The following is a 24,972-nucleotide window of genomic DNA, read 5'->3' as shown; positions in this document are numbered from 1 at the left end:
GCGCTGGAAATGGGAAGGTTACGTGAAAGTAAATTTTTGTAGCACACCAAGTTGACTGAAGTCAACCCCGTGGCATATTGTAAACGGTTTTGCTTCAATTATCTTTCAATATGGAAAATGGAGATGTTGCTCTACCACAAAAAACACCAAAGCAGTTGGAAAAAGAAGCAAAAAAATTAGCTAAACTTGAAAAGTTTAAACAGAAAAAAGAAAAACAAACCCAATCTTCTGAACAACTAAAAGACAAATCTGATGTAAGTTTCTTTTTTGACACACTTTATATTTCCTTCATGATCTCGTTTTAAAAAAAAAAAATGTTTAAAAATCCATCAGAAAACTGAAAAAAAGAAAGCACCAATAGCAAAGCCAACTATAGAATATACCTGTAAAACTGAACTTGGACAAAAAAAAGATGTTTTATCTCAAATGCCTGATTCCTACAGTCCGAAGTATGTAGAAGCAGCTTGGTACCCGTGGTGGGAGAAGGAAGGATTTTTTAAACCTGAATATGGAGTATGTTAATAAGCTTTATTTAATCCTATATTATTATTTTGTGTTAACCAGATCCTGAATAGTTGATGTATGTTACAGGGACGTAATATCAAAGAACATAATCCGAAAGGCAAATTCGTTATGGTGATTCCTCCTCCAAATGTTACTGGTTCATTGCATCTTGGTCATGCGCTAACCAATTCAGTTGAAGATGCTCTGACAAGATGGTAAAATTGTACCAATGCTTGTTCACAACTGTCACTCAAAATGGTGGATGGGTGTGTACTCACAATGACAATTTATACGCATTGAAAGAATGGTCGTCGTTCTTATCTATTTTTTTGCCCAATCTACTGAAAAGGGTATGTTGGAGGTTTGTTTATCCCGTATGAGTCAATTACTGTGATCAAATTAAAGCAGTAATTATAATTGTGCATATTACAATTACCAACAATAGAATATTGAATATAAGTGATTACATACGCATCCATCATATGGAGTGACGCTTGTGCACAGTTACCGTTGTACCTTTTTCAGTTTGTACATTTTCATTGTAAAATCACAGGTAAGTTCATTAGTTTGATATTACAGGAATAGAATGAAAGGCCGTACTACTTTGTGGGTACCTGGCTGTGACCATGCAGGCATAGCAACACAAGTAGTAGTCGAGAAGAAATTGTGGCGTGAAGAGAAGAAAACACGCCATGATCTTGGGAGAGAGGAATTCATCAAAAGAATATGGACATGGAAAAATGAGTTAGTTTTGTGAAGGTTGCAGTTGATTGTGTACGAACTGTATGAATTATTATTTAACTTTTTTTATTCTAATTTTAAGGAAAGGGGACAGAATATATAATCAGATCAAGTGTCTTGGTTCGACACCAGATTGGTCTAGGACAGCATTCACAATGGATCCTAAGTTATGTAAAACTGTGGTTGAAGCGTTTGTTAGACTCCATGATGAAGGAACAATTTATAGAAGTAAACGTCTTGTCAACTGGTCATGCACACTAAAAAGTGCTATTTCAGATATAGAGGTATTATTATTATTGACTCATCTATCGTAATGTCTGTGTGTGCTGAATTAAGTTCATAAACATAATTTTGTGAAAAATTTGTTTTGGCTTTTGTAAATTCTGTGTTGTATTAAGTACCGTAGTCTGTAGTACAGAAGATATAAGGGACTATATAAGATGTAAGGGACTTAATAAAAATAGCTAATTAAAAAACTATACATCAGCCCAAATTGTTCAATCTTGTTTTTTCTAAGCTCTTTGTTGGACTTATTTCCTTTATACATATAATATTTTCTCATTTTATTTCTGTTTCACAATTTTAGATTGTTTTCCACATATTTTGATGTATTAGTGATTATATTTATGTTAGTGCTCTTTTAGTTTTTTCCATATAGTGACTTACCCTCTTTTGTTTTAATACTTCATTTGCTTATTCAAATTTCATCTTTACTATCTACAAATTATCCATCGCTAATGTTTGTTTTTTATGAAGATATGAGTGATTTATTATTTTAGATGAAAGGAATATGGTCCGGGTGCGGTCAAAAAAACTCAAATAGTAGAATTATACTATTTTAATATTTTCCTATTTTATTATCCAATTTATTATTTTATTTTGCAGGTTGATAAAGTAGAACTTACTGGACGAACTCTTCTGTCTATTCCCAGTTACAAAGATAAAGTTGAATTTGGCGTTTTAGTTTCGTTTGCGTACAAAGTTTGTGGAAGTGATGATGAGCTGGTTGTAGCAACTACGAGAATAGAAACAATGCTTGGTGATACTGCAGTTGCTATCCACCCATTAGATAAACGGTATTCTCATCTTCATGGAAAGTACGTTCAACATCCATTTGCTGATAGGACTCTTCCTATTGTACTAGATGATTTTGTTGACATGGAATTTGGAACTGGTAATGAAAGAAAAATTTCTATTATTTTAAAAAAGTTTGTGTGTTTTCTGTTAGTAGGCTCTGTTGATGTTTTATTCGTGCTTAGTACTTACTGAGGGGAAAAGATTTCTAAAAGCATCCTAACTTATATGTTAAGAATTTCATACTAATTGTTTTTATTTCCTGCTTTTAAACCTGCCTTTTTCCTCTCACTCTGTCAATCCTATTATATTCCATTGCTATGTCTCCCTCCGACTGCCATTTATTTATAATTATTTGCTTGTTTGTCTTTTTTATTGTTTAATATGTGATAACATTAATAATATAAAAGTAATAAGATATGATAGGGAGCGATGAATACTAATGTAATTCAATCACAAGTTTATTGGCAGCTTAGCTTGCTTTTCTTTCTTGTTTATGGCTTATGTCTGGTTTGTTATGGTGAACTGGTTTTAACCTGAGAAGTCCCCTCACCTCCGGACTTAAAATAGCTCTTTTTTAGAATGGATAGCTCATATATGATATTAAACATAACAGGTAACCTTAAAATACCAAAGGTAGTAAAAGGTAAGACACAACACGTATTACTTTTCTTTTTCACAGTAATGCACTTACTAATTCATTTTTTATTTCGGAAAAAAAACTGTTTGGTTAGTTTTAACGGATTTGTCCCAATATAGCTTGATGTGGCTTTTGAAGTATTCTACTTGGATTATAGTTGTAATATGGCGTATTTACATTCAATAGACTAAATTTCTGTGCTAATTTCCGTCGCATTATTTTCCCTATGTAGGTGCTCTGTGCCCGCTGGCACTATATCTCCTGTGATATGCTGGATTGACTGAGGTTAGCATAACTGAGATTTGTCGCATATTGTATTGTACTTTAGAATATGGTTTTTTTCTGATCGAGTAGCTATAACCTAGTCTTGAACGGCAACTACAAACCCCTCTGTCTCGGAGAATAGCCTTCCAGATTTCAACCATTCGACTGATCTTTCTTTGTCTATGGAGGCTTCGTTCAATTGGCTCTAGAATCTCCCATCCAAAGACTTGTTTTTCCATTGTGCCATTCCATCTTTTTCTAATACAATATTGAATTTATCCACTTTGCTCAGGTTCAGTGCAGTTAGACCATAATCCATAGTTAAAATTTCAAGATAAACACCTGTGGTTTTTTAATCGAAATATTGACATATGGCTAACTCCTTCGATTCTTTGATATTTATGAGTTATCGTCCTCCTTTTCTGGATACATGAAGTCTGAATTTGGAAGATATTGGATGGTGGACCCGCTCTTACATGAGTTTCGTTCTCAGAAGACGATCTATTTCTTGTAGGCTGATATTTGACCATTATAGTATACCAAAGCTGTAGCTTAGTGCTGGTATGACCCATGTATTGATGGCTTTGATTTTCTGTTTTAAAGATAGTCAAGTCTTCAATACTTTTAGCATACTTTATAATTATTGTTTGTTTTCACTTATAGCTTGAGGTTATCCATGTACCAGTTGTGGCTGACAGTGGTTGCCTCATCCTCGGTATTGAGTTTGTAGCCCATCTTGTTCCTTCAAAGTGTCCAACTTAATCAGAATAGCGCAATACAAAACCACTATGGACAAAGGCTATCTCCTGGGTTTATACCCCTCATAGTTCTTATCTGTTTATTACCATAGGTCACTTCTATTTTCAGCAGTCACCCAGCATACCATCAAATATGAGAGCAAATTGCTTACTTTAGTTTGAACCTTATAAATATCTAATCCTTAGAGCAGCCAACTTTGTGGTACAGAATCAAAAGCCTTCCTATAATTGATCCACAATAGTGAAGTGTTTTGCTGACTTCTAGATAACTGTGCAGCAATGAAGGAATTCATTACTAAAAGCTCTTTGCAACTCCTAACTCCGTTTTTGTACCCTAGTTGTTCTATGGGTATTGTATCATTAGATTTAAGATCTTAGTTGCTAAGGTAGTGGTAAGAATTTTGTAGATACCATTCAAGCAAGTTATTGACTGAAAATCTTCGGATCATAAATTCAGCCCATCCTTCTTGAGCATATAAGTTATGTTGTCAGAGAAACCTTCTAGGGGAGCCTGCTTACCATCTAGTATATCCTGGAAGACATTGGCAAGTAATTCATGCAAACTCCAAAATCTTTTAATCCAGTAATTCTGAATACAGTCAGAGCCAGGCACCCTCCAGTTTTTCATATTCCTGACTGTTTCCGTTACATCGTTCACTGTAATAGTTACCTCAGACACCTCTGAAGCATTCTCAAAACTTTGTATTTCCTCTTCTATCCAACTAGTGTTTTCATTGAGGTTAGTTACTTTTTCCCACACTCTTCCAGTAGGTTTCTATATCATCGGTGTAATGAATTGTTGATTTCACTTTTTGGCCAACTCTTCTATCAAATTGGCCTTCATTTTGTTTAAAAAGCTGATTCTTGGGCCTGCGAAAAGCTGCCTCAATATCTACCTACCCGGTTTGCATCAACTGCTAGCATTATAATTACTAATATTATTTATTAGTTGAAGAAAAGATTCTTTTTAATGATTTTCTGAATTATATTAATCTTCCTCAAAAATAACCTAAATTTAGTAATGTAGGATTTACTTTTTTAATTGGGTTCCCAAGCTTGTTTATGGTTAAATCAGGCTTTAGTCATGATTCTATCTCATCAAAGACAGGATATAAATTTAATATGGAGCTCAGGCTTAGAAATAAAAAATTTTGAACCAAACATTTCTAATCTTGCCAAAGATCATCAAGCACACTTCTCATCGTTTTATCTAGAATTTGATTTTTTTTTAACACTTTTTTATAGGGGGGTTGATAAGAGAATATTTAATTTTTCTTTTTGTTTCCAGGTGCTGTGAAGATAACTCCTGCTCATGACCATAATGATTATGAAGTAGGAATCAGGCATAATCTACCATTTATTACGATACTTAGTGATGATGGTGTAATTATTGGTGATTGTGGTGAATTCACTGGATTAAAGAGATTTGATGCTAGAAAAGCTGTGCTGGAATCTTTAAAGAAAAAGGAACTGTATAGAGAAACAGTTGATAATGCTATGGTTGTGCCTATTTGTAGTAGATCGAAGGATGTGGTAGAACCACTAATCAAACCTCAATGGTAAACTATACTACTTATTCAAAACTTTTAGCTAGTCATTTTTACTTTAATTTTAACATTCCTATTACTGTTTTCTCATCTTAATTAACTTTTTGGTCCATTATTGAGAAATTAGGTTCTTGCAATTTACCAATTTCTCATTTTACAGAAAATGTATAATTTTGATGTTTTTTCGAAAAAGTGTTCTTTTTTTAGGTTATGGAAACACTTTTTATTAATAACTTATATTTCAATTTTTCCTTATTGCACATATACAGTATAATGAGAACCACCATTAATAGTTTCTGCTCCCTGTGTTCTTATTAATTAGAAAGGCTGGACATATTCTCTGTAAACTAGAGCTCTGGCCAATTCTACAGACTTGAGCACATAGGCCTTACTCAAAACTGAAGTTAGCCATTCATAAGGATGTAATGAAAATATCTATCGGGTCTGTGTATAGCAAGACATATTGTCACAATAGATTTAAATGTGAATTTAAATTAAGCTAATGAATTAAATAAAATTCATAGTTCAGATTCGTGCCAATGCTGCTGAATTTTGGTTTAACAATAAGAGAGTAGGGTAGGAAATAATAAATGTAAAAATGTTTAAATGGATCAAAGTGACTGAGTGTTTCCTATACCTCATATATAATTGTATTAATAGTTAAAAATATCCACTCATGACTGGAGTGGCGCTGGTTCAAATCCAGCATGGGGATCTACTTTTATTTATGCAGTGGTCCCCCAAAATAAAATCTTGACCCCCAGTATGGTTAGAATATGGTTGTACCTTGTAGATAACTCCTCCCCCCCCCCCATATATCAGAAATGACCAGGAAGAGGGTCATAAAAAATTGTGGTATTCTTGCGACTGGCCAACAGAAATGGAATTGAAATAATGTAGTTAAATTTTGTTAATAATGATATTTGTTTTACAAAAATACAATAACCTTTTTATTTATTTTATTTTCTTATGTAATAATAATTATTAAATTATATTTTATTTGTATTATTTGTAAATGTTGATATAACTGGCTTGTGATAGCTAAAATACGAAATGTAAACATTTGATTTAATGATCTAGTAAATACTGTGTCAATTGTTGTACCACCTCTAATTCAATCTAATGGTTTAGATTAAGTTTACCTTAAAAATAAAAATTCTTTTTACTAAATTTGCCCTAACAACATATAAGTGTTTAGGACAAGAACATTGCTAGACAAACAAAAATGGCTGGCCCATTGTGCATTTACCCTATAACTATTCAAACGTATTACTATTCTCATCACTATTACCCTAATAATGTAGTTTTTGGTGCTATATTTTCCATTTTTCGTCTCTCTAACTCAGCTATAAGCTTTCCTTCTTATAGCTTAAGGCAGAAAATATTAGTTAATAGTAATAATAATCAGAATAGAACAGCCATTTCCTATGTTAATTCTAGCAGGAAAATTGTTTATACTGTAACAGGAGAGTTGAGCTGCCAGGATTGTTGTGCTACTGTAATTTTCTACTCTCCTATTACAATATAAAAATTTTCCTGCTAAAATTTACCAGCATTGCTCCCCTGCCCCCACCACTACCGTTTTATCTTGTGTTACAAAATCAATTTTCTCTCATATAATTTTTTTTTCTTGGTTTATGTATTTTTTTTTTAATAATGAAATATATTTTTCATTTTTTAATATTCTTGTGATTTGTGTTGTAGGTATGTAAAATGTGATACAATGGCAGAAGAGGCTCTAAAAGCAGTGGAGACTGGAGAACTGAAGATCATACCCGAGCAGCACAAGAAGACCTGGCACTACTGGATGTCTAACATAAGAGATTGGTGCATATCAAGGCAGTTGTGGTGGGGACATAGGATACCTGCATATTATGTCACCTTGAAAAACACAACTAAACAGCCTGTAAGTATCCCGTTACATGTCAAGAATTTATAAGATATGGTTACAGTTACAAACTCTCAAATCTAAAATATAGCATGGAGCAGCTCACTGGTAGGTTGCCGTACTTCCTAAAAATGTTTCTCATTTTATCAAAACTTATAAAAATGAATTCATAGCTAAGGTATATTCTCTAGAAACCCTAATAGATCAGATGTTTGACAAAGCATCATTCCTGCTAACCATACCTGTATTATTTGTATATATACTATTTTCTTTTTGTTTCTGGTTAAATGTTTTTTTGTTTTTTTCTGCTGTATTAGTGATAGTCTCTTAAAAGCCATACGTCAGCCATATTTTTCAACATCTGATTGTTTTGCTATTTTATCTTAAATACCTAAGTTATCTATCAGGTATTAAAGATTTGTTTGAGCATCGTCACTTGAGATTCTTTCTCTGAAATTTCAGTTGATTAGATGCTCTTGTTCATCTACTCATCATGTTTATGAAATGGGCACATATAATATAAATTTGACACAGGTGAAACCATGGTGCACAGCTATTTTATATATAATTGTGTCAATTTTCATTTAACATTTTATTGATGTATATGATGCTATTTGTTTATTTCAGGAGAATGATGATGATAGATGGATTAGCGGTCGTAGTGAATCTGAAGCAAGAACTAAAGCTGCAAAAAAATTTAATGTGACAGAAGATATTGTAGATCTTAAACAGGACGATGATGTTTTAGATACCTGGTTTTCTTCTGGTTTATTTCCATTCTCTGTTTTCGGCTGGCCTGATCAGGTACTGATTTTAAGACTTTCAGTTTAAATTTTAAACATTCATAATTTAATTTGTTTGTTTTCTTTTATTCAGTCTGATGACCTTGAAGTGTTTTACCCTACCACGCTCCTGGAAACTGGTCATGATATTATATTTTTCTGGGTTGCAAGGATGGTTTTTTTTGGACAAAAATTACTTGGCAAGCTCCCATTCAGGTAGTAATTTGAAACATGATTTTCTGTTGTTTATTGTTTAATTAAGTTTTTATTTTGAAACCGATGATAAATAATCCTACCTTTAATTATAACATATATCAAAATTATGTAGTACTGATTTTTGATATGATTATGTAACTAATGAATAATGTTTATTAGTGACGACAAACTATTATCTATTTAATGATGAGAAGATTGTTCACTGTGGATAATATAAATGAGGAAAAGTTGGTTGGGGTGCAGTCAATGTCGAACAGAAATAAGGAAAAATTTATTTATTAGTGTCAACGTTTCGGCCAGAATTTCTAGCCTTCATCAGGGGCTAAGAACAAAAAGCAAGATAACAACCAATAAATAAAAGGAAATTTAGAATGATAAGAAAACAGGCAACATTATGGATACATAAACAGTGTTGACCGACATGAATAGTTTAAGTATTATAAGTAGATGGAGGCTATATAAGAAGTCGACACCCTGCTGGATTTGAACCACTTCAATACTGCATACTGCAGTCATGAGTGGTTGTTTTTAACTATTAATACAATTCTATTTGAGGTACAGGAAACACTCAGTCACTTTGATCCATTTATATCTTTTTTTATTTATTATTTCCTACCCTGCTCCCTTTTTGTTAAAGCAGCACTGGCACAAAGCTGAACTATGAATTTTCTTTAATTCATTAGCTTGATTCAAATTCATATTTAAATATATTGTGACAATCTATCTTGATGTACAGTTACCCAATAGACCCAAATAATTAATAATAAAATAGTATTAATGTTGAGAAGTAGAAAAGAACAGATAATAAAATACATATGAAAATCTAGTTATTTAAGATATGTACATAATGAAAATTAGTTTAAATTAAAAAATTAAAGTATTGAAAGAAGTAGGAAATAAAATGTATATATAAGTAATTAAATATGTAAGTAAAATAATAAGATCAAGTAAATAAAAATATGTGGTTAAATAATGCAAAAGAAACAAAGAAATATGAACGTTTTAATTTAATTATAATAATAATTTAAATTAAAGTTAGAAAAAAAGAGAAAGAAAAAAATATATGTAATTAACGAAATATGTAAGTAAAATACTAGGAACAAGAAACAAAATATAAATTCAAATTAGACCCAAGCAGTAATAAGTAAGTATATATTATCTATTTTCTTGTTTTTGTTTTCAATTCTTTGTCACCAAATCCTTATAATGATTAAAGGACTTAGAATGTCACTCACATTAAATGTTTTCAAATTAAGATAAAGAAGTCTAGAATAAGAGCGGGGAGGGAGTGGCAATACATGACCAATAAGGAGAATTACAATGTAGCTCAATATAAGTAAGTTTTCAAATTGAGATTAGAAAGTCGTGACAAGGATATCGCAATTGGTCAGGTGTCCAAATATCGACTAGAATCATTTTTAACATTATTATTTTCTGTAGATTATATTCTTCGATCGATTAATTACCACTCTACTCATTATTTAAAGTATAATAGGGAAGTCTGTACAAGAGTGTTGTACCATGCCAAATCTTCTCACTGCAGTTTAAAAACAATATTTTTAAATTTTATTATTTTTATAGAAATAGATTATGAACTTCTGTTTAGTAGTAATTATTTTCTGTTGGTGTTTTGTTGCTTTTTTTCTACTGTTAAACAAAAACTTGCTAAAGCCTTCAAAACTCCTCCTAATTTTATGACTATGCTTTGATAAATGTTGTAAGAGTGAGATACAAAAAAATATTACTAAATCATTAAATACAATTTTTATTATTATTAAGTTGTTCTTGATGTTTGATGACTCTCATCTATTCCAACGATGAGATACAAAAAATTATTACTAAATCATTGAATACAATTTTTATTATTATTAAGTTGTTCTTGATTAGGTTTGATGACCCTCATGTATTCCAACGAGGTTAGGAAATGAAGGTTATGCTTCATTTTAACTTTTTCTAGCCAGATTGTTAAGATAAAGATTTATTTTATTTTGTTCATCTTATGTAAGCCAGATTTGATCCATCACTACACTACTCATTGTTTCTAGCATGTAGCTTCAATAAGGACGGTCACAGTCTATGTCTTACATTGTATCCATAAAAGCTTATATTCATTTCTTTATCAATATGGTCTATGTCTTACATTGTATCAATAAGAGATTATATTTATTTCTTTATCAATTGAAATAAAATCCACCTGTTAAAATAGTATCAGTAATTATTTGTTAGGTTAGGAAAAGTCTTATGGAACTGTATTGATTTTAATAATTTCTCTAACATTATATAATAAATCTATTTTCATTTTTAATAGAAATATTTATTTAACAAAGCTGTATGTTGTAGAGAAGTTTTCCTTCATCCGATTGTAAGAGATGCCCATGGTCGAAAGATGTCCAAATCTCTTGGGAATGTAATAGATCCAATGGATGTTATTAATGGCATCAGTTTAGAAGATCTTCATGCCCAGCTTATAGGTTCAAATTTAGATCCTAGAGAGATAGAGAAGGCTAAGGCTGGGCAGAAGCAAGACTATCCCAGTGGCATACCTGAATGTGGAACAGATGCACTTCGGTTTGCGTTGCTCTCTTATATGACTCACGGTAAGAAATTATTTAAACTTATTTCTTAATTTAATAATTATATTAGTATAACGTTATTTTTATCTTTTGTTTTAATGATATTTTTAGTACTTGCTTCACTTGTGTTATTAAATCTGAAATATTAGGGGTCCAGGATAAGTGTATTCTCAATATTTTTTAAAGTGTTAGCTAATATTTATTTTCTTGCTGATCTAGTATCGCAATTTCTTTCTGAAATATTCACCTTCTTTCAGCTTATCAGGAGAGATGGGATCTTATAGGTACTCCTTTTTTTAAAAAAAAAACAAAACCTTAGGCTCCCTTGATATTAATGAAGGTGTGATTTTTTTAATTTAATCTTAGGTCCTCTCTTTAAAATGGTTTGAAACACAGATCAGGTCTGGTATTGAATATTTTTTATTAATCCACAAAAATAAAAAGACCTTGTGTCATTTCAGCAGATTTGAAAATATATCATGTTGTACTTGTCCCAGGAAACCAAAGCAATTCGTATATGATAATTTAAAAAGTAACTAACATTTCTTTATTTTCCCATATTAAACTAATAATATTCTACTCTTACAAGGTTATTTCTTTTGAATTTAAATAATGCAAGATACTCAATTTATATTATTGAAAGTACTTCATTGTTGTAAGTTTTCAATTTTATAATCTCTTCATCGTGAGATTCTATCAGTCAACTTAAATTTCTTTATATGATTCTTCTAAAGTTCCTTTAAGGACTCAATATATGATATAGCTTCTAAATCAGTGCTTCTGAAAGTGTATGCCAAAGATGCCACAAGCGAATTCCTCAAATAAAAGAAAAATTTGAAATCAAAATAACAAATATACAGAATATTCCAGCACGTTAGTCAGCATCCAAATCAGATGTACTAGAACTGTTAAATTTAGTTTCTTTATCTGCCATTTAGGTGTGAAAAAATAAATCTATTTATTTTGTGACTAATTTCTCCTAAATATTTTTCTTTGTAAAATAGTAAATAGGTTAGCAGTAGTTCATATGCTATATATAACCTTTGATTATTGCAATCAGCATGTGTGAAATCATAGATGCTCGGCCTAATAGTTTAAAAAATAAGCTGTTTTTTTCTTAATATTCTAGGTTCATTACTCGATGAGTTTGCATTTATTTATTGAGTTTTTCTGAAAAACTTTTCCTTATTAAATTTCCTTATTTTAATTTATCATTAACATTTCAGGGCTAGTTTTTTAATAGTTTTATCACTATTGTAAGGATAACCTTAATTCAAGTCTTGTTAATATACTGTTTTTAGATTTCTCCTTATTTTTTTAATGTGAAATTTGATTTATTAATTGATTTATAAACAAACTGACAGCAATATTGATTAATGTGACTATTATACCTCAGACTAAATAAGGAGACCAGTTTAATTATGAAATGTGAGGGTATATTTATGTTTAGGTAATTGTTTCAAATAAAAATTTTTATTTTTGAATAATAATATTGTTGTAAGCATAGTAAGGATTGTGTTAATTTGTATTATAGAGAACCTGATGATGAGGCAATGGTCCTGAAATGTTGTTAATGATGTATTAAAATAAAGAAATTTAATAAGGAAGAGTTTTTCACTATAACTCAATAAAAGTTATTTTTAGGTATTAGAAAGTAACAAATTTTAATTCTATTTATTTCAATTGCCTTTTAAAATTAAAAAAATGAACATATGTGAGAGTTTACTTCTTACGAACCGAATAAAATTCTCTAGATAGCTGAGGTTTTGGTTTAATGAATTTTGAAATTTAAGGAAAGCCTAACAATTGGTTAGGCTGTTATATTCTGGCTTGTTTTAGATATTTGTTAAAAAGTAATAAACCAATATTGATTTAATTTTCTCAGATAAGTAACTAGAATGTTTTAGTGCAATATCTAAAAAAGAAAAGCCCTCTTTGTTCTTAGTTTTTATTATTATATTTTTGTTATTAAGATTATTTTATTGATTATGTGAATGTTTTTTCAGGACGTGATATCAATTTAGATATCTTGAGAGTGCAAGGATACCGTTTCTTCTGCAATAAATTATGGAATGCTATGAAGTTGTCTTTAAAGTATTTACAAACTGACAGTGAAAAAAACAAGAATGGTGTTAACGATTCAAAGACATTGTTACAAGTAAACCCTGAATTAGATTTCTTATTTTCTAACAACCGCTTATTAGAAAACTGTAACGATCATTTCAGTGATTTCAGCTATGTTAATGGTTATATGGTTTCGGGGATGGATTATGCTTTATTTGATAATCTTTCTAGTGAGAAGTGGGATGTGAAAAAGTTACCTCATTTAGACAGATGGTTTAGGCATATAAAAAACTTATACCCCAGTACTTTGATGAAGGTAATTAATTAGCTTACAACACACTAACACTTGGTACTTTTTTATTATGGTATTTGGTTCTTGTTTTATTTATTTTTGTTGTAATTGTTACATTTTTAACTTGTTATATTAGCTGTTTCTAATTAATATTATTGTATGTACGCATGTTTCTCTTAGCTGTATTACTACTAATCCTTTTTTTTTTCTTTTTGTTCTGAAAGCTGAAAGTAGATTGGTACTCTTAATGGATTACATTTTTTGTTTTATTAAAAATTATGTAAAAGTACTGAAGACTTCCTTATTGTTGAGATTAGTTCAATTTAAGAAGTAGTTTCTTTATAGTTATTAGTAAAGTATTTTTTTCCATGCTTTCTGCTACTTCTTTTTTTTTTTTTTTTTTTTTTAATTTATGTAACAAGCATGTTGTCTTCACCTTTATTTTATATATTTGTTTGCTACTAAATCTGTTTTAAAGATATTAATTCATTAACTTTCTATTTTCTACAAAAGATTTTTTTCCAGCAATTACTCCCTTGAAGTCCTATAGTCCTATACTGCCTATGCAAAAGTATTGACTTTTTTTATTATTATTAATACACTCATGCTGGCATTGTAATTGATGCTCCTGACCCATCGGTGGTGGCGCTTAAAACTTTTCATTCTATTGGACGGGAACTCAGGATTGGTTAAACAAAATTAGAAATATTGTAAGAGCAATTGTAGAGACGTTCCAAAGTGTTATTAATCCTGGCAAAAAGATTGTTATCAATGAAAGTCTGGTTCCATGGAGACAACGTTTAGGTTTTCGTGAATTCATCCCAGGCAAACGGTATAAGTATGGCACAAAATTGTACAAATTGGGTTTACCTGAAGGTTACCCTTATAATATCGAAATTTATCCTGAGAAAATGAAACGATCATTGAAAAATTACATTCTCATAATGTAGTTATAAGATTACTAAATGGCTTATTATTTGAAGGCCTGCATACTGTTTACTGATAGTTACTAAACAGGTGTTCCTTTGGGCGAACTTTTAAGGAAAAATACATTTATTTGTGGTACTGTAAAAATAAACAAAAAATTTCTACCACCACAGGGAAACCAAAAACATGGTGGAATTTCTGAAATAGACTGACAAAAGGCCAGTTTGCATGTTAACTACCTTAAAGAATCACCGGTGTAAATTTATGCAAGGAACAAATGGCAAAGTAAAGCCCAATGCTGTGTTTGATTATATAATTGTAAAAAAAAAGGTGTTGATTTATCAGATCATAAATTGGGGTATTGCAGTTGTTTTCGGAAAACCATTAAATGGTACCGAAAAGTAGTAATACAATTAATATGCAGAACTTCCCTCATGAATGCTCGGTATTTCATAAAAGATGGGGCACTAAAAATATGAATATGTTACAATTTAGGAAATGATTTATTGATCAACTTTTGGCCAATGAAGAAATTGCAAATGAAAACAATGTTTATGTTTTTGTTAAGTATTTTATCTTATTGTAACTTTAAAAAAGTTACAAAGCTTAACAATCACTGATAAGTATGTATTATATTGTATTAGTGATTTACTAATAGAAAATTTTTTTAATGTTAGTGGCAGTAATTTGTTTTTGTTTTTCTCTTTAATCTTTATTTATCCCATTTTATTTGTTTATACCTCCTATAAAATCTGTTTTCAATTAATCTAGTTACATATTTAAGCAATGTTTCCTTCAAATATTTGAAAAAAAAACATTAGTTTTTTATAATGTTATGCTTATGTGTTACTGGAAAATTATTTTGTAACAATCCTTATAGGCTTTAGAAACCATTCTCTTGAACCTCTGTTAGAATCAAAAACCACTGTTAAAAAGTTTTGAAAAAATTATTTTCACTCCTCAAATGCCATTATACCTACCTAGGACTTTGATAATATAAACAATTTGTTGATGAGATTGTCAGGATTAGCCGAATTGCCCAGATTAGATAGAACATATATACATTTTAAACTTTTATTTTTATACAACATATCTACTTAAATAGGGAGTGAGGTGGCACAGAGATAAGGCACTGTGCTGCAAACTTCGACCTAGGTTCAAATCTGGTTGTGGCAGATAATTATTTATCCTTTTCCTGTACCTGTGAGTCAACACTGGGGGTTCTGGAGTTCTCCTGGGGTCTTCCCAACCTCATTAAGTGGATTCCCTTAATTGGGGCAAATTTGGTGGTTGAGCATTATCTTGGAAAAAAAAAACACTCCTTGTATAACTATTGTTCTAAAAACATTATTTCCTTATAAAATATGAAGTCCTATCCCTTTTTGTGTTGTAGTGGTTCCACATTATTATTATTACCTATTTAAATATCTCTATTATATTTTGTTTTTACTTTTTTAAAGAAAAAGTTTATTAATATGTATTTTTTCATTTTTTTTTTTACTGTCTAAGCTAAGTGAAATTCAAAAACAAGGTTCTCCTAGGATCTTGAACCAGTCAGGAAGGGCAACCTGAACCCTTTTTGGCAACCAAGTATCTAAACCAGTGGTTTCCAACCTTTTTTTGATGGCAGAACCCTTCTGGTAGAAGAAGGAAAATGGTGGAACTACTACATTTATATCTAATACAAATAAAGTTGTCTGTTTTAAGCAAAAGCTAAGATAGATTGAATGAAATAGTTCCGGGAATACAAATTATTTTTATCATCATGCTTGAATTTCTATAAAATTTAATTTCTTGATTCCTAAATTATTTTGCAAAACTCCAGTAGGAAACCACTGATCTAGACTATCCAAGTCCTGCTGTACATTCAAATCCTACTATAAATAAAGGTGACTCTTGATAGAGGTCTATAACAAGAGATTCTCTCTATTAATATAATTTATTTTTTTTGTTTCAGTTAACTGGTAATGAAAGTAAAATGGACAAGTGGATTCTTAGCCGACTTTCAGATGCGGTGGAGGCTTGTAATACAGCATTTGAAACTTATGACTTTCCTATAGCTACCACTGCCTGCTATAATTTATGGCTTTATGATTTTTGTGATGTTTATCTGGTGAGTTATACCTGAGCAATATTTTTGTATAAGTTATTAAATTTAACAGTGGCCTTCCATATATTATTGAGTTGCACTGTGGCTCTGTTACCATCTTCACTTACAAGTGGGCTATTCTGCTTACGGTGATAAAGAAGTTGGATTCAGATCGCCAAACCTGAATCCCTTCTCTTGCCAAGAATATCGACCAAGGGGGCAGATCCTTTCACCTCCCAGGTCTCTCAAGGAGATAATAACACCAAAAATAATTAGAGAGATCCACCCTACCTCACTCACTTCTTGTCCCAGATGAAGGGCCTTTCTTATCTTACCTCGCAATTTTGAATGAAATAAAAAATACCTTAATCGAGCTACATTGTAAAATTAGCTAAAACTGGAAATTAGCATGAACTATATACTGTTCGACTTATTGTACATCAATGTATTGTGAGTTTTTTTTTCTTTATTTATGTAATACCAGATCGACCTGGTGGGCCTTACATGGTTGATATAACCGTTACATTTTATTATTTTTTTAACAGTTGATTGTGAGGTTAAAATCTCTCGGGGAGGGCATAACTCCAAAAATAGAGGGGATCTCCTTTTTCCGTCTTGCTCCAATATCTCATGATTGAATGGTCGCTTATCCTATCTAGGAAACATTTACTAAAAGCAAGTAGAACAGTCTCTGAAAAAATTACTTATATCGAGTCAAATTGAAAAATTACTTATATTGAGTAACGTTGTAAAATTAGCTAAAAATAGGAATCAGCATGGCAAGGCTGTAATTGAGGTCTAGGTTTAGTTCCAAAATCTGATTATTGTTATATTGATGTGATGATTCAAACATCATTTTTTCCTAGGAATGGTTGAAACATGTTTTCTCAGCGCAAGATGAGACCAAGCAAGCTGCTGCCAGGACGACCCTCCTAAATTTACTTGATGCAGGATTGCGTCTTATTTCGCCTATCATGCCATTTATATCTGAAGAGTTATATCAAAGGCTTCCGTTTGACAAGTCTCCAAGTATTATCATTGCACCTTATCCTGAACCAGTATGTATCTGTTTGTATGATATTTAAATGAGACTTCCTGTGTTATAATGAAAAAAAAATGGTATTCTATTGTTGACTATTAATAATTTCAGGAAACTTATTGCTTGAGAAATGAAAAAATAGAAGAGGAAGTACAATTTATCCAAAAGACAATTCATGCTATTCGTTCAGCAAGATCTGATTATAACCTTCCGAATAAAGCAAAAACAGAAAGTAAGTGTTAAAGGAAAAATATTATTTAAGTATAAATTTATATCATATACTTTGTTTTAATGGATTCTGTGCTAAATACATTTATTATGAGAAGTAGGTCCATATTAAGCAGAGAAATATTTTTCATTGGTAGGTAATAAATTGTAAAAGGTATTTGTAGTATAAAACAGTTGTAACTATATTTTTGAAAATATTTAACCTTGTCAATATTGTGTTCCCCCAATTATTTAACTTCAATTGTTGTTATATATGATTTGATTATTTATAGTGTTTATTGTCTACTGACCAAGCAGTCAGGAAATTTTTCAATTCAGAAAATGTCTGTGGAATCTGATAAAAAAACAGCCAATCAGAAAATTCAAATAACAGGCTAATTATTTTAACTAACCAAAATTTATTTCAGAATCATTATAACAAGACTAAACAAAAAAAAGTCTGCCAAGTTCAAATAACAGTATAGCTTCCTCACTATTTCTATCGGATACATAATTACCTATATTTTGAAATTTCATAGTTAATTATTTTTCATCTGAGAATAAAATCAAAACGGGATAGGCTGTTTTAAAGTATAGTGGTGTCCATGAAAATACATCGCTGTAAGTAAGTGGGGAGGTAAGGTAAAGGAGGGAGTTTAATCAAGTTGATACTAGTTCAATTTTTACATTATTTCTCAACTTTTCATCATTTTAGGGTAAAATCTAATGAGCCGTTTTCGAAATATAGATTTGTCTATGAAAATTTTTTATCATAATCAGAAGCTAGTGGATAGAATTTGATAAAATAGATTTTTGATCATTTTTACACTGTTCCTCAATAGACCAGGTGCTAGAGTAAAAAAAATATTCATTTTGTGAAGTACATCCTCACTTTTCCTCTGTGGCAATCAGGAGAAAAATAATGGGTTAAGCTGTGAGATTAATGATCTAATTAATGAAAGAAAGTAGCTTATGCACATTTAATGTAAATAAACTGGAGGTTGTGAACAGAGAAGGGTTGTCTCTTCACTGCCAAAGCAAGATAAATCTCGATTTTCAAACGCCATTAATAAAATCACATTGTATCCATGACATTTTAGTTATTAATTTAGCTATAGTCTTATCGCAACTAATGTTTGCTCAATTTCGAATTAAATTATTCTTCCTTGTAATGGGGGCAAAACTAGCTATATATATTCGATGTGCATATTTTTTTATAGTACTGTATTTTTATTATTATAACTGTTATCAAAAGCTTGAAAATATGATTTAATTTATATACATCTAACTTCCGTTATATCTTAAAAGCATCTCTATTTTTAAATACTTTAAATGTTTAAAGTATAAGTCTATAAAAGTAAAATGTTATTTATTTAGGAAGCAACATTGATAATATTATCTTTATTTACAGCATTTTTTAAGTCCTCTGATGAAGGAACTTGTAGAATCCTTTCGGAATATTCAGAACTAGTAAAAACATTAGCAAACTGTAGCTCATTGAAATCAACGACTGAACCGCCAGAAGTTGTGGCTGCAATCTTAACAATATCTGATAAATGTCAAGTTTTCTTGATATTGGAGGTAAATTAGAATAACATTCATTATTTTATATATATATTTTTAATTTAACTCTTTTTAAGTATGTAATTTTACAAATGCTACCATACAACATTTTTTTTCTAGTTACTTATAGTAACTAAAGATTTCTTATTAGTTTCGTTGTACATGTTTTTGTATTTATTTAAACTGCATATGAGATTACCTGGTTTTCTCATTGCAACTGGGAATGAGTGTTGAATGTTTTCTCTCTTGTTAAATGTTTTGAATCCCAAACAGTTTTTTATTTTAGGTATATAGGTATAGGAGAAACAGTGTCCCCTTTATCATTAGACAAATATGAGAATAGATTGACAAGATATAATATATAATCAGTTTAAATTTAAATAAAAACATGTTAATTACAATATTAATACATAAAAGAAGAGACACTACCCTCTCACAGTTTTAGTGATCGCTGTTTCTCAAAAACAACAATGTCTATGAATCTGAAATTATTGATAGTGGTTCTCCTCATGTTATATGAGAAATGTTTAAAAAAAAAAAATGTTTTTTATGACCTAAATAAAATAAAATAAGTTTTGAGAACTACTCAAAATAATTTTATACACCTACTGGATGAATATTGCATCTCATTTGATTGATTCCTAAATTCTCTACAAAATAATCTTAATTAGACCCTTATAGATATTATGTGTTGAATGTTTGATCAATGTTTGAATTTAAAATGTTGAAAAAAAGTTAACTTTTTATATTACTGTACAAAAGAACAGATACCACTCATGCACTGACTAAATGTATTATCGTTTTTAATTGAAGAATACACCAACAAAGTCGTGTACTATAGCTAGTAGTTCATAAGATGATAGAGGATTAGTTCCAAAATAAAGAGCATTAAGCACAATGTAAATTACTCAATTATAATTGAGGAGGTAGCTGCAAAAGGATCCACACGCCAAATATGTAGTTTGAAACATTGGCATTTATCACATCAAAGAAATGACTTAGTGTTTTTTCCTTCCAAAGAAAAAAATCATTAGACAAGTCCTTACTTTTATAAAGTAAAATGTTTGGATGATGTTGAGATTCAAAATTACATTCTTGTTATATTGGCTATTCTTGCACAAACTTCAATTATTCCAATAATAATAATTGTATGAACTTCATTATTCGATCCTCTATTTAAATTAATCTTATTAGTTCTTAAGAAAGTGATATATACTCAATTTTGAATTATGTTCATGTTACACATTCTTGATTTTTACCTTTCAGGGCTTGATAAACATAGAAGAAGAAATTACCAAGCTAACAAAGAAAAAGGAAGGAGTTGTTGACAGGATCAAGAAGTTGGAACAGGCCATGTCTATTCCAGATTATGAGACCAAAGTTCCTGAAGAAGTTAAACAAAGCAATAATGAAAAACATAGCCAAAGTAAAGGAGAGCTGGATAGGCTGACTGAGGCTTTGAAATCTCTTGAAATAATGTCTTCCAAATCTTAAAGCATTCGTCTTTTACATGTGCACCTAGCGAATTGTTTTGTACATATTTTTTATCGAATAAATTTTGGAAATTTGTTACGAATTTGAATTATTTATTGCTTTATAATTTTAGAGATTTGCACTTCTATGTGAAATTAATTTTTTATTTCTGGAATTTAATTATAATTTAATTTATTATTATATTTTTGGAATAATACTCAATTATTTTAATTAAAAATGATTTTTTTTTTTTATTTTGTGTCAATGAATTGGTTTTATGCTTTCTATCCAAATATATTCAATAATATGTGTTCAGTAGCTAAAGACAAGATTTTTTTATTTAGAAGTATGAAAGCTCGAGGTGTGAGAAACAGATTTTCAAAGTTAACAATTTCCTGTTCAAAGTGTTCTAGATAGAAGTATGTCACTATGATATTTCTTAATTTTTCAAATGAAGTTTATTTGGAAGGTCAAAAGTTTTGTTGTGAGTAATTTCTGAGAGGAAACCCAATGTTGTTTGTTAAAAAACTTCATTTAGTTTGTCAAACTAAGGCTGTTTACAAAGATAAGGTGGAACTGATTTGACAAAAATAATATTACCGATACAATAAACACCATCTTCAAAAGTGTTTTATCCACCCCCATTAGTCACAAATTAATAAATATATTTTGAGGTAGAGTTAATAAATAAATAATTACTTTAAGTCCAGAGATATATAAACTCACTTTATCTCAGACCAATTTGATTCCAGTTCTCTCTCTTTCAGTTATAGTTTTTATGTCACTAAAGGGTTTCTTATCCTCACCCAATCTGATAGATTTTGTCCTTAGCTGAAACAGTAGTATCCTGCTATAGCTTGATATTAATTGCCCCATGCCACCATATTTGGACTAACACAGTGATATGCTGCAAATACTTATCCATTACAGTCAACATTTTCTTTGTAGTACAATTGGTTGGTAACCTTGCAGTTGTTCAACCCATCTAATAACTGATTTAGTAATCTGAAGAATCAATTTTGTTAAGTGCCGAATGGATGGGGTGATAAAAAAGTCAAATTAAATTAAAAAAGAATTACTAAGAGATCTTATGTAATTTATTATATTTTATGTAGATAACTCTCTAAAGTATTAATTTTTGTTAAAGTCTATTAACTCCTATCTGAATATTTGTATTAAATAAAATATATTTTTTAAGTCTTTTATAAAAAAAAAATAGTTTTGTTATATTATTACAATAATGATTTTTAAATGTCATCTTTTAAGAACAAATGAGATAATATACATGACTTTGAAAGTCTTTATGGAATTAAAATAATCTACTATCCTGAATTAGCCATTTAATGTTCATAAATCATGGTTTTGATAGAGTTCAATGAAGAACAGTTAAAAAAAACTCAGTTAGTAAAAATTAACCTATTTATTTTTCACTTGAAGAACATTCCAAACAATCTTAGCCAACAACATACCAAGTTTGATAAAATATTGGGCGCGAAGGAGTAGATCTAAGTGATAAAAGTCCCTTATCAGCATTATAAATATTTCTGACCACTGCTTCCAAACAGCTAATAGTGGGAAATTTAACAATTACTCTTCTCTTGAGAGGAGAACCCTACCAAAAGTATAAAGCTTCTACAATTATAAATAAACTTTTACTAGCTTATAAGTTTGGATTTTTAAAAAATTATTTTATCATATTCACTATCTGGAAGTGTAATTTAGTTTCTTTTCAGTTATGAAAATGGTGATTATAATGAAATATATAATTCTGTTCATATGAAAAACTTTTAGTTACATTTAAAATTTATGTGACACTTGTGATTATAATTGTGATTTCGTACTGTAAGTACAAGAATTTTACAATGTAGAAAGTTCCTTGAATTATAATTTTGTAATGATAGAATTGATTTATTTGGTAATAAATAACATTGTAAGTTTCTAGCAAACATTGTTTTTCATTCATTCAGTTATTTTAAGTAAATTTTAAAAAAATAAAAATTTTATATACAATTAAAAAAATGTGATTCTACGCAAATGGAGGCTAATTTCCGATGTAAGTGTGTTCAGTTCGTTGCTACAAATTCAAATCAAATTGTAAGTATACTATATTGCTACAATGTCTAAATGTTGATTATAAAAGTAATAGAATTTTCTTATTTGTCACTTTGCCTTAGATAAAGCACAAATTGAGGAAAAGACTCAAATTCCTAACCATTAAGGGATGAAAGGTATCTCTTGTATGAACTCTTGAAATCCAAAAACATTATATTGATGTCTTACAAAGCAATGACCAATAAGAAATGTTACTAGATTGATGCCTAAATTATATATATATTATTTAAACAGAATAAGAATTGTATTGTTGAATTATTTTGACTTAAAAGTTTTCACAACTTCAGTGATTATTTATGTTTTTACTGCATTACTTCTTCTTCTACTACTGGCATGACAGACCGTGGAGGTCCAAGGCCTCGCACGATGTACTACAGAAGTACGTCAAGCGTTTCTTGACAAAGTTTTCATAGGGTGGGTTCGTCAGTCCCTCGCCTATTTTTACGAGTGCCACCCATTAGTTAATGGGCCTCACAAATACCCGAGGGGAGGCTGTGAGTGAGTATTATGTAATTATGTGCTTGAAAAAATCCTGGTTAGGGCCTGGTCTCGAACTCGCAACCTTTAGGTTGGTAAACAGACACACTACCATGCCTTTCTGGCATATTTATATTGTTAGAGGTTGGTAAACCTCATAGTAGGTTTTAATTCTGTACATAAGCTTGATTGGCCCTGCCAAACCTAGCTAAGCACTACCTGTCCCTGCTTAACTAATTCTAATGTCTCTTGAGTCCTGTCAGTCAAAAAATAGTTTTTCTTCATCAATGATATTTAGCATTTATATGTAGTTCATCACTTTATAAAATCATTCAAGCATAATTTTGGTTCATTTGAGGTTAATAATACAAACTTTAATGAGATCAATATTTATTCCTAACACAATTATATTTAGTAGTTTTTAAATTAAAACTTTTCAAAATCTCAATGCTTTCGAGTAAGCTGATTTGATCAATCAACTAACTGAAATTTTATGATTACAGTACAATATTGATAATCCGACAAATTGTATGATAATCTAATATTACATATTACTGAGTTTCACATTTAATCAGAAGAATACAAAGCTAAATTTGTTTTATTAATACATATATATTTAGAGAACATAATAACCATTGTAGAGGTAGGTTGTGTAACTGTGACTAAAAAAAAAACCTCCTTTCCTATGGTGGTCAACATGTTCTTCCCTTTGGAACATTTCGGATTAACAAATGTTGGATTATCAAGATGATATTTTATCAATAACAAATTACCATTTCAAACTTACATTAGAAATTAATGGTGTACAATATAATTAAAACCGATAACAATATGTTTAAATATTTTTTTAAAAAAAGGTTGATTATTATTTCCTATCTAAGTATTATTTAAATGGATAACAATTTATTCAAAATTTACAAAACACTGTTATTTATAGAATCTGTTTTTGTATATTATTCAAACACAGTATGTAAAATTGTATAATGATCGAAAAAATAAATTACTACTTCTAAATTTGATTAAAATTCATTTATTTGTTAATAAATTGTACTTATATCAGGCCCACTTAGGTCCACTGTACTATATTTGCTTCATCCATGACTATTATTTTAAATTATGAGTAAAAAATCTATGTATCATAAATATCTATTTGTTTACCCAAAATTTTAAAGCAATTTCTAGTACCTATGAATTATGATTTACAGGATGACATTAATAATGATATTTATTTTATTGTTAAAGGTCAAATAATTTTTTTTTCTTTTTCTCTAGCTCTATTACTACAGTATTGGATATTAATGATATATTCTCTAGTACTATTACTAAAGTATTAGTATCTCAAACCAACTCATACTGTAAGATTTATGTATCATATGTAATATTATTACTACCATCAAATTATAATTGTACCACATCACAGCCTTCAGTTCTATCACTAGAAATATTCACAAGTTGATTGTTCATTCAATAGCCTTTTCATTTCATTAATGTTAAATTAAGCTATTTGACCGATAACTGAAGTCCTTTAGGAGGTTGAGAATTTCAGATACCATTTGATAGTTGTTCTTAACTTCATAAAAATAACCTAAATGCTTGAATGGACCTGGTATCACTACATCGAACATGATTTTTTTCAGCTTAGGTCTCAGTTTGTTCATTGCCTAAACAATTAAAACTGATGAATAAAATTTTGTGAAAGATTTATACCTATATTAGTTTATATTTGTTATTATATAGTTAAG

The 24,972-nt window shown here is 29.9% G+C and overlaps 2 protein-coding genes across 8 annotated transcripts in view; one reads left to right on the top strand and one right to left on the bottom strand.

Annotated features, from left to right (window-relative positions):
• The first annotated feature begins 21 nt into the window (after nucleotides 1–21).
• Nucleotides 22–21,941, top strand: ValRS (Valyl-tRNA synthetase). 2 transcript variants are annotated; one of them, XM_014428105.3, is made up of 17 exons: nucleotides 22–254; nucleotides 334–513; nucleotides 592–719; nucleotides 1,084–1,248; nucleotides 1,328–1,529; nucleotides 2,131–2,419; nucleotides 5,270–5,540; nucleotides 7,233–7,434; nucleotides 8,044–8,220; nucleotides 8,293–8,414; nucleotides 10,755–11,011; nucleotides 12,994–13,367; nucleotides 16,228–16,383; nucleotides 17,226–17,417; nucleotides 17,510–17,630; nucleotides 19,017–19,186; nucleotides 20,435–21,941. In XM_014428105.3, exons 1-17 carry the CDS (start codon nucleotides 111–113, stop codon nucleotides 20,660–20,662), a joined length of 3,378 nt encoding a protein of 1,125 aa, XP_014283591.1. In that variant the 5' UTR covers nucleotides 22–110; the 3' UTR covers nucleotides 20,663–21,941. The 2 variants fall into 2 exon arrangements, with proteins under 2 accessions (XP_014283591.1, XP_014283593.1); XM_014428107.3 differs by having other exon boundaries at nucleotides 23–254; nucleotides 12,994–13,145.
• A 1,662-nt stretch (nucleotides 21,942–23,603) lies between these two features.
• Nucleotides 23,604–24,972, bottom strand: part of LOC106685447 (gastric triacylglycerol lipase) — a 77,373-nt gene continuing 76,004 nt past the window's right edge. For all 6 annotated transcript variants that reach the window (XM_014428119.2, XM_014428115.2, XM_014428116.2 and 3 more), the window contains one exon: nucleotides 23,604–24,891. In XM_014428119.2, coding sequence (XP_014283605.1) covers nucleotides 24,721–24,891 — 171 coding nt within the window. In that variant the 3' untranslated portion in view covers nucleotides 23,604–24,720. The remainder of the gene's footprint in view (nucleotides 24,892–24,972) is intronic.

This window comes from Halyomorpha halys, unplaced genomic scaffold, assembly GCF_000696795.3.
Source record: "Halyomorpha halys isolate HHAL.00 unplaced genomic scaffold, Hhal_1.1 Scaffold692.1, whole genome shotgun sequence".
In the NCBI taxonomy this organism is placed as follows: domain Eukaryota; kingdom Metazoa; phylum Arthropoda; class Insecta; order Hemiptera; family Pentatomidae; genus Halyomorpha; species Halyomorpha halys.
This window is presented reverse-complemented; position numbering and strand designations above follow the sequence as displayed.

Bases quoted from the DNA above. Each gene is read 5' to 3' on its own strand.
- ValRS (XM_014428105.3), top strand. From the start codon at position 111: ATGGAAAATGGAGATGTTGCTCTACCACAAAAAACACCAAAGCAGTTG. The intron at 5,541-7,232 runs GTAAACTATACT...TTTGTGTTGTAG, and splicing joins CCACTAATCAAACCTCAATG to GTATGTAAAATGTGATACAA. The intron at 16,384-17,225 runs GTGAGTTATACC...ATTTTTTCCTAG, and splicing joins ATTTTTGTGATGTTTATCTG to GAATGGTTGAAACATGTTTT.